Raw genomic sequence first — 10495 nt, 5'->3', positions numbered from 1 at the left:
AATGTAACAGGCCTACATTAATTGGAAATGCCAAATATCTTAATATTGCCAACAACTGATGTTTTTGACCATATCTCTGGCTATTGTCGACAAGATCATCGTCTTTCGATGCACCCTAGCAAGGGGAGGTTATCGCTGGGCAGAGAGCACGTTGCCTGTTACGTCGTTTGGGCTGCCTTGTTGAACGCAGTGGCACTGAGAACATTATATTTCACACACTTTAAGCTGTTTTATTTTCCAAATGTAATAGGATTAGTCTAACGAATCGAATCGTTCGGTTTGTAATTCTTACCGAACCGAATGCCTCGTACTGAACGGTTCAATACGAGTATGTGTGTGTGTGTGTATGTACATACGCACGCACGCACGCACACACACACACACACTCATATATATATATAATTGGTAGTATTAGTAATAACGTTTGGGCTGCCTTGTTGAACGCAGTGGCACTGAGAACATTATATTTCACACACTTTAAGCTGTTTTATTTTCCAAATGTAATAGGATTAGTCTAACGAATCGAATCGTTTGATTTGTAATGGGTACCAAACTGAAAGCCTCTTACCAAACGGTTTAATATGAATGTGTATCGTTACACCCCTACCAATTTGGCACTGTTATATTGTGCAGCGTTATTCAAAATATAATGAGGAGGGGGGGGGGGGAAATAATAATAATAATTTGCACACTTTGACACTTTTCAAAATAAAGACTGCATAAGTCACTCACTTCAAAACAGAACTAAAAAGCCAAAAGCCAAGTTGCAAAACCCACAAGACAATCCAAACTAAATAATTTCCTTAAAGTTTAAATACAACAAATCATAACCTAGCATAACAAAAGTGTGATTCTGTTCGGTGTACTGTCACTTATGCACCCAATCATCATAGATTGTGGTTCAGTCCACGACTGGAGATGGCTTGTTAAAGAAGGTCAATTCCCCTCGTCAAATGACTGCAGAGAGGGGTTAAATTAGCCCATGTTATTCTCAGGGTGATAACGACTGTGCACAGTGTTAGTGGATATGCTAGTCCGGCAGGGGCACGCAGCAGGTATCATCGCTCCTGCATTCATGCATGCAAGGTGGGAAAATCAGTCTTGCCTTCCATCGCACGACTCGAGCTCACAGTGCCCCGCCTGCACCACGGGATGTGGAAATGCGAAACCACTTTAGAGATGGTTGAAAATCTGGGTCTGGTCCCCCTCCCTGACACTCGATAGCATCCCCTCCTCACACCTCAAGATCTGGTTGTTAAAAGGAAAGAGGAAGAGATATTTCGTGTTTTGTTTGAGCTGTTGTCATCCCTCCCCCTGAGGAGGGTAAATATGATCATATTACCCCAATTCTACAGTCTCTGCACTGGCTACCTATTAAGTTCCGTATCAGTTACAAAATATTATTACTTGCCTATAAGGCCCTTAATGGGTTAGCTCCTGCGTACCTAACTAGTCTTCTACCACGCTACAATCCATCACGCTCCCTAAGGTCGCAAAATTCTGGACTTTTGGTAGTACCTAGGATAGCAAAGTCCACTAAAGGAGGTAGAGCTTTTTCGCATTTGGCTCCCAAACTCTGGAATAGCCTTCCTGATAACGTTCGGGTTTGACATCACATGGTAACTAGGATTTACACAAGCTTCAGTCTGGATCCAGCCCTTACAAAGACCTGAGATGACCGAACACCTGAGAAGAGATGATGCAAACCCCCTTTAGAGGACCTCAGATGATGCCAACCCTCAGACAACATAAACTAACAAATTTTGCTACAAGTTTGATCGCATCATATAATCATTGCTGTTAATAAGTGTTCATCGTCTGTTTGATTACGTCATTAACTGAATTTTACCATACATTTCTGCCATATGTACATCAATTTGACCGTCACCACTGACAAGCTACTACTAAATATATTGTAGAAACTTAATTTTCTGTAAAGCTGCTTTGCAATGATTTGTATTGCGAAAAACGCTATACAAATAAACTTGAATTGGATTGAATTGAGGCCCAGAGCAAACCCCATGTGCTTGTTTAAAGAATGTACCAGAAGACAATAGCGGCAGTCAGAGGAAGTCATGAATGGGGGCCACTGGTCACGCAGAACCATAGTGCCAATAGAAAGCTTTCTACCAGGGACAAAGCTCAGAATGGCTCTTCTAACCACCAGAACAGAATCGAGGAGGAAAACTACCATTTCAACTTAAGAATTAGGCCAGAATTGCAAGTATGCAAATATCAATGCTTAGTGAACACTATGAAATTTACTATTATGAACTTGCCTGAAACTTTTATCCAAAAAAGTTACCTGCACTGCATTCAAGGTATGCATTTCATCAGTTCATGCATTCCCTGGGAACCGAACCTATGACCTACTCTACTGTTTGAGCTACAGGAACACAATGCAAGTCAATGCAAATGTCAATGCTTTGTGAACACAATGCAATTTACTACTGTGCACTTGGCTGATGCTTTTATCTAAAGCGACTTGAATTGCATTCAAGGCATCCGTTTCATCAGTAATGCATTTCCTGGGAGTCAAACCCATGACCTTGGCGTTATTCTAATGTTTAAGCTACAGAACCACAATGCAAATCAAATCAATGCAAACATCAATGCTTAGAGAATGCAATGGAATTTACTACTAAGCATTTGGCTGACGCTTTTATCCAAAGCAACTTAGATTGCATTCAAGGCATGTGTTTCATCAGCTCATGCATTCCCTGGGAAACAAACCCTTAGCATTCTCATTGATCTGATGTTTGGACACAATTTAATTCAATGCAAATGCCAATGCTTAGTTAACACAATCCAATTTACAACACAATACTGTATACTACTATGCATTTGACAGGCGATTTTATCCAAAGCAACTTGCATTGCATTAATTTTTTTAGCACTCCCTGGGAATCGATCCCATGACCTTGGCGTTGCTAGTGGCATGCTCTACTGTTAGAAAGGGAAAAGGGGTGGGACAATAAATCGATATGCCGATTTATCGCTATATTTCCAGCCGTGAGACGTTATTGATACTCTGGCACCAAGTATCGATATTTTCTTAAACATACAAAAGATCTAAATTCATACCTGTGGCTGTTTACCACTTTGGCTTACCGAGCGGCAGTACCTAAAGACTTCTTGTGGTGGCGCTTCCCAGATTGCAGATGGTCAGATGAACGGAAATTGTAATTCCCAGCGAAAATTGTAATTCCCAGCGAAGAAGAAATACGAGCATAATGGTAGACCAACAACAAATCAGAGATGCAACGACGTCTTATGTTTAAGGAGATGAGAACTAAAAAACTGCCCCGGAACAGCTATCAGCGTGGAATGTAGGCATCGATCACGTTATCATTGCAGAGTACATATTGAGTCCGTGAGTAGCCTAACCTCTCTGCTCGGTTCGCAGGTGGATTTCCCTCACTATACGAGTGAGAGAGAGTGGAGCCAGCACGTCCAGTTTTATGCCAACAAAACTGGATGCTCTCTCTCTCTCTCAGATATTGCAAGTGCGCTTTATGCAGTGGGCACCGACTGGCAAAAAAATAAATCTGCATCTATGGCATGGACGACGAAACAAAACCTTGTCAGAGCAATAATGCGGCGCAGAAGTGTGCAGTGTGTGTGCTTGCCACGTGTCTACATTTGAAATAATGAAACTGAGCTCGCAAAAGACGCGATGTGAACAACTATGTCATGTGCGTGGCTCCATTTTTATGAGAGGAGAGGTTGAGAAAACACTCCAGGTAAATTTTGAAATATACCAGGTTTTTAATAAACCTGGTATATTTCTAAATTTACCTGGAGTGTTTTCTCAACCTTATATATATATATATAATAATTGATAAGCAGTTAAATGTGTTGGTTTACACACAAAGAAATGTGTAAGCTTTTAATAAGTCCAAGAATAAAATGATTAATTTACTTAACATGTTAAATTAGATTTACAGAACATTTTGTGCTGTTTTCTATCAGTTTAGACTTGAATAAAGAGAGAAAACTTGCACTTAAACTTTTCACAGGCATTTTGTTTTCATAGTTAGACAGATATCGTGATGTATCGTTATAGGATTGTCTAACAATATATCGATTATCGTAGAATCGCTATATTTGTGATATTATAGTATCGTGATTCATATCGTATCGTGAGGTACCCTGCGATTCCCACCCCTAAACAGGAACACAATTAAAGTAGACAGAACTGTTGTTAACTCACATTTTTTGGACAAAAAAGGGAATAGTGTTTACTGAAATTACTTTAAAAACACACTAAAACAAGGTCAAATGGTTTTAAAACATTCAACTTTAAGCCATAGTTACCCAAAAAAAAATTTTCAAGGACATTACAAAGAGATCACCATCAGTTCTCTCTAAAGAAAACCCCTTGTTGCTCTTTCCAGTAGCCTCTATTTGGCTGCCTGTCACAACTGAAAGTAAGCAAGGGGTCCAAGTGTTACATTTCAATGGCTCCCCGGAGGCCCACTATGTAGGGAACACAATGCTGTGAGTATGAACAACTACTGACTGAGTCACTAGCAAGGAATTTCACAGATCTGTTGTAAGCAGATACACTGGTCTATCCTCTCGGTTTGTAATGCACAAACCCGGCTTAATCAATGTTCAACTAAAAGCAGTGTAATATAATAAGTTCTCAGAATTTAATGACTTCAAAGACTACTAATACATTAGTCTTCGCTGATCTATGTATCTCATATTTGCAAAAGAAAACGTGTGTTAGTAGATGCTCCTGTGGGGAATATGGCGAAGTCTACATTCTTCTAAGAGCAATCTGTCGAGGCATGGATTCTTGTTTTAACATGAGATCAAGCTACAAATTAGACCAACTGCCAAAACTCCTTAAGAACTAGTAGGCCGATAATTGAGTGCAAAGAATACTCTAGAAACCGCCTACAATCAGCCAACAACTCAATTCAAACAAGATTGAGCAACAAGAACTTCAATCAGACAGAAAAACTGCATGTAAATATAAGATGATATCTCACAATAAACATGAGCTCCATAACAAGACAGACTAAGGCTTAACCATTTGGTAAGATAGTTATTTGGTTAACAACAACTGGTACAATTATCTTATTAGCATTAGAGCTGTTCTTATACACAATTCCTTTATTCATATAATAACTAAAATGGAAGTACACAAAATTGTGGGATCTGATGGTCTTGTATCTCTGGACATCTGGCCTCTTTTGGCAGTGCTATATGCATTACTAAATGGACATCTAGACCACCAAACTAAGTATGCCCTTTATTTCCGCTCTTTAAAATGGACTAGTGCCAAAGGAAATGCAGCAAGCAAATTGGCACACCAGGATATGTCAGGTGCCACTAAGTCACTGGTTGCCATCTAACAGTTGGAACAGCATTAGCTTCCAGCTTCTACTGCATTATACAAATCACTGTTTATAATACTCAACCAGATTCTTATACGAATAGAAACTTAGAACCCAACTGAACACCAGACAATGCAATTTTTGTTTTCGAGAGCAAAGAAAACACCAGTGGACTCACCTTTTCGCTTTTCACTTTTTTCATGGTCCTGCCGTCATTATTTTCCACTTCTTCTGGTTCACTCTTGATAGCCAAAGGTGTGACTATTCCAGTGGTATCGAGGGTAATATTCCCTAGTTGCTCAGCACCAACAAGGTCCAAATGTTGCGTCCCCTCAAACGGGGTATTGCGTGCCTGGCCTAAAGGCATAACCTGTGCCGATGGGTCCTTTTCCGAGGGCATGTTCCCAGCTTGTACCCCTTCGTTTTTCTCCTTCTTGCTTTTCCCAGAACCCTCCTTGTCCTTTTTTCCACTCTGAACATTACGGGAGGCTTTGTTACTTTTATCGGAACCTTTCCCGGAAGGTAAAGCTGTGGAACCGCTTCCCACGGTTGGCCCAGTGCCCTCATTTTGGGTCCGTCCCTGGGCATCCTTTTTGGCCCCGTCAGGGGTCGAGGACTTGCTACTGTCCTTGGAATTCTTGCTACGCTTAGCTTTGGATTTGCTGTCTTTGATCGGCGGAGGAGGCACCGGGTTAATGAACTTTATGTTGTCTGGCAATGCAGCTACGGCGCTTGAGGCAGCAGCCATTCCATCCCCATCCTTAGTGCCAGACATCTCAAGCTTGTCTTTTTCCAAGTCGGCGTCGAGGTCAATGATCAGGTTGCCTACACCAATATCCCACTCATCTCCGCTGTCATAAGTGTCCACCGCATTTGAGTCCACACCTTTCCCGCCTGCAGTGTCACTACTGAGGGACATCTTAGTGCCAGCGGCCCAAGTGTGCCACAGGGAGGTCTGACCTTCTCAGACGACTGAGGCAGTCGGGAAGCACATTTACACAAGCCTCAGGGTCCTGTTGGTTTCCCCTTCCCAGTAACCCACATTGTTGCCCTGGAGGGGTAAAAACAACAAGAAAATGTAAGAAATTAGAAAATGTAGTAAAATACATTGCTTTAAGACCACCTGACAAGCACACTGCTCTTAGAAAAACCGGTTTAGAAATGCTGACTTTCATTTTCTGTTCTCAAAATGAATGTTTCAATAACATCAGAAACCTGTGAAGGCCCTAGATTTAAAAGGTTTTGCAAGCTGTTCCCCTGCACATGAATTACAAATACATGGCGAGTAATCTTTTTAGACTAGAAAAATCATTTTAGATGACTCGGGACAAAAAAATACAGCTGAATCTTGGTCACCATCCGTTCACAGCCAGAAAACAGACGTTGTATCACAACACACATGGAAACACTTGACAGACTGACATCAAAGCTCAACGAATGACTGCAGGAATCATAATGACTCAAACATGCCACTCGCTTTGAGACAAAACAGCATTGCTATTCATTTCCATACAAGTGAACATTAAAGATATTAAATGTGCAGTAGGAGATCTTGGAAAATGCTAACTTTAGCCTGATAGCACTGAAAAGGAACGTCCCACCTTCCCTGCAATCGCCGTCAAAGGGCACGCCCCCTGAACGCATTTACACTCACAGACAAGAACACCAGAGACAACATTACAATAGGCTACATCAGCGGTTCCCAATTCCAATCCTCGCACCCTCCTGCTCTGCACATTTCATATGCATCTCTTATCACGTGCAACGTTTGTTCTATTCGACCATGAGTGCCCTGGGAAGTGTACATCACTGGATATTCCGCCATGATTCTAGTTTGAAGCGAGCGTATATGTTCCATACAAAGGGCATTAAAGTGTGCGAGATGTGAATTTAAATAGTATTTATTTGCAGAGGTATATTATGTCACACTTCTCTAGTAAGTTTCGTCTGTGTGTGAAGATGCTGCGCAGCGCAAATCCATGAATGAATGTTCCGAAGTGAAGTAAACGTCAACTGATTTCCCCTGCTTCCCTTGCGCGAGGACTGGAATTGGGAACCACTGGGCTACATCATGTGTCATTCACCAGTGTGAAGACTTTATAGTACAGTTAGTAAAAGTACTACAATACCACGAAGGAAGATCGGCTTGTTGATGTTTGTCTGCCATTCTCGCTCTGTCTGCACAGCGTGCGTACTTTGCAAGACAATCATCTCACGCGGTCATCATGCAAACAACTCAGAATCTCAGTTTGAAAAGAAATATAAGAAAATAAACATAAAAGATAAACTCATTAGTCAACTAATGTTGCTGGATGACAACTTAACTACTCCGTCTGTAGGCTTATCACTAAAGCTTAACCACAGTGTCAGAATATTACAGACAAATATTCAAAACATTTAAACGTCAGATGTCCATCCCAGTACAAAAGATTTGATCCGAAGCCAAAGGATCTTAAATCAATTTAAAAAAAACATGCACATGATGCTGCAAATAGTCTTGCAAAAAAAGCTAAACAAATCACCAAATTTTCAGTTAATTTCTTGTACAATTGTAATTTACAAAATTAAAGCAACTTCTTGTACATGATTTGTTGTAAATGCTGTTTTGATGGCTGTAGCGAAACAGTGCCTTAAAGATGAACTTCAAAGATGCAATCTCAGACAGGACTTTAGTGTTGTTGTACACTGTCAGCATGCTAAACTATCTCAATTAATCATCTTTAAACAAGAAAAAAGTAAACTCATTTAACTAGTTGTTGAACACTTGATGCTGGTAAACTTTTAAGCAACTGGTCTGGATGGCTGACTAGTCAAGTTTGCATAAATATTCAAAACGTGGTAAACATCAGATGTTCATCAAAATTCAGTTAACAAATGACTCACTACTTCACTATAATCACTTTCCACGGACATGAATTACACAATCAACACTTTCCAAATGTCACTGATCTTTGGGACCTTTACATAGAAACAGAAATCTTTTTTTAATGCCAAAGATGCTTAAAATCTGTTTTTCATTAGAGATTCTTAAGAACACCAAACAACCCATCAACAAACACAGATAACTAGTTCTGCTAAAAAGTTCTACATTATTCATTTAGTCTGAAACAGAAATAGAACAGACAGACACAGATTAAAGGTCAAAGTCATTGCCCATAATACTCAAAAGAGGTCACATAAAAGACTGAACGAAGCACAAACTGGTTTAACTGCACTACTACAGTTTGGCGGTTGTCTAATAAAACTAAGCGCTACTTCAATTGAAAAGGATGAGTCCAGCTTTGAGCTGCATCTTAAATAGCCGAGGAGAAAGATGGTTGAATGAGAGGACACTAATCAGTGGTTTGCTGAAATCCGTCAGTCCACCAGGGAACATGGAGTGTGTCCTGCAGGAAGCTTTCCAAACGTCTGCCGTTGGAACCCAAGACAAGAACAAGACAGACTAAGGCTTAACCATTTGGTAAGATAGTTATTTGGTTAACAACAACTGGTACAATTATCTTATTAGCATTAGAGCTGTTCTTATACACAATTCCTTTATTCATATAATAACTAAAATGGAAGTACACAAAATTGTGGGATCTGATGGTCTTGTATCTCTGGACATCTGGCCTCTTTTGGCAGTGCTATATGCATTACTAAATGGACATCTAGACCACCAAACTAAGTATGCCCTTTATTTCCGCTCTTTAAAATGGACTAGTGCCAAAGGAAATGCAGCAAGCAAATTGGCACACCAGGATATGTCAGGTGCCACTAAGTCACTGGTTGCCATCTAACAGTTGGAACAGCATTAGCTTCCAGCTTCTACTGCATTATACAAATCACTGTTTATAATACTCAACCAGATTCTTATACGAATAGAAACTTAGAACCCAACTGAACACCAGACAATGCAATTTTTGTTTTCGAGAGCAAAGAAAACACCAGTGGACTCACCTTTTCGCTTTTCACTTTTTTCATGGTCCTGCCGTCATTATTTTCCACTTCTTCTGGTTCACTCTTGATAGCCAAAGGTGTGACTATTCCAGTGGTATCGAGGGTAATATTCCCTAGTTGCTCAGCACCAACAAGGTCCAAATGTTGCGTCCCCTCAAACGGGGTATTGCGTGCCTGGCCTAAAGGCATAACCTGTGCCGATGGGTCCTTTTCCGAGGGCATGTTCCCAGCTTGTACCCCTTCGTTTTTCTCCTTCTTGCTTTTCCCAGAACCCTCCTTGTCCTTTTTTCCACTCTGAACATTACGGGAGGCTTTGTTACTTTTATCGGAACCTTTCCCGGAAGGTAAAGCTGTGGAACCGCTTCCCACGGTTGGCCCAGTGCCCTCATTTTGGGTCCGTCCCTGGGCATCCTTTTTGGCCCCGTCAGGGGTCGAGGACTTGCTACTGTCCTTGGAATTCTTGCTACGCTTAGCTTTGGATTTGCTGTCTTTGATCGGCGGAGGAGGCACCGGGTTAATGAACTTTATGTTGTCTGGCAATGCAGCTACGGCGCTTGAGGCAGCAGCCATTCCATCCCCATCCTTAGTGCCAGACATCTCAAGCTTGTCTTTTTCCAAGTCGGCGTCGAGGTCAATGATCAGGTTGCCTACACCAATATCCCACTCATCTCCGCTGTCATAAGTGTCCACCGCATTTGAGTCCACACCTTTCCCGCCTGCAGTGTCACTACTGAGGGACATCTTAGTGCCAGCGGCCCAAGTGTGCCACAGGGAGGTCTGACCTTCTCAGACGACTGAGGCAGTCGGGAAGCACATTTACACAAGCCTCAGGGTCCTGTTGGTTTCCCCTTCCCAGTAACCCACATTGTTGCCCTGGAGGGGTAAAAACAACAAGAAAATGTAAGAAATTAGAAAATGTAGTAAAATACATTGCTTTAAGACCACCTGACAAGCACACTGCTCTTAGAAAAACCGGTTTAGAAATGCTGACTTTCATTTTCTGTTCTCAAAATGAATGTTTCAATAACATCAGAAACCTGTGAAGGCCCTAGATTTAAAAGGTTTTGCAAGCTGTTCCCCTGCACATGAATTACAAATACATGGCGAGTAATCTTTTTAGACTAGAAAAATCATTTTAGATGACTCGGGACAAAAAAATACAGCTGAATCTTGGTCACCATCCGTTCACAGCCAGAAAACAGACGTTG

General features: G+C 41.2%; 2 protein-coding genes across 2 annotated transcripts in view; both read right to left on the bottom strand.

Annotated features, from left to right (window-relative positions):
* Window positions 1-7490, bottom strand: part of LOC107549660 (zinc finger protein 609-like) — an 86978-nt gene extending 79488 nt beyond the window's left edge. The window contains exons 1-2 of the mRNA XM_016230832.1: window positions 7478-7490; window positions 5527-6399 (exon numbers count right to left, since the gene is read on the bottom strand). Of these exons, the coding sequence (XP_016086318.1) occupies window positions 5527-6267 (741 nt within the window). The 5' untranslated portion in view covers window positions 6268-6399; window positions 7478-7490. The remainder of the gene's footprint in view (window positions 1-5526; window positions 6400-7477) is intronic.
* Window positions 7491-8705: 1215 nt separating this feature from the next.
* Window positions 8706-10495, bottom strand: part of LOC107549619 (zinc finger protein 609-like) — a 43557-nt gene continuing 41767 nt past the window's right edge. Inside the window, exons 2-3 of the mRNA XM_016230767.1 lie at window positions 9288-10160; window positions 8706-8756 (exon numbers count right to left, since the gene is read on the bottom strand). Of these exons, the coding sequence (XP_016086253.1) occupies window positions 8706-8756; window positions 9288-10028 (792 nt within the window). The 5' untranslated portion in view covers window positions 10029-10160. The remainder of the gene's footprint in view (window positions 8757-9287; window positions 10161-10495) is intronic.

This window comes from Sinocyclocheilus grahami, unplaced genomic scaffold (genome assembly GCF_001515645.1).
Source record: "Sinocyclocheilus grahami isolate Dianchi unplaced genomic scaffold, SAMN03320097.WGS_v1.1 scaffold377.1, whole genome shotgun sequence".
Taxonomy (NCBI): domain Eukaryota; kingdom Metazoa; phylum Chordata; class Actinopteri; order Cypriniformes; family Cyprinidae; genus Sinocyclocheilus; species Sinocyclocheilus grahami.
This window is presented reverse-complemented; position numbering and strand designations above follow the sequence as displayed.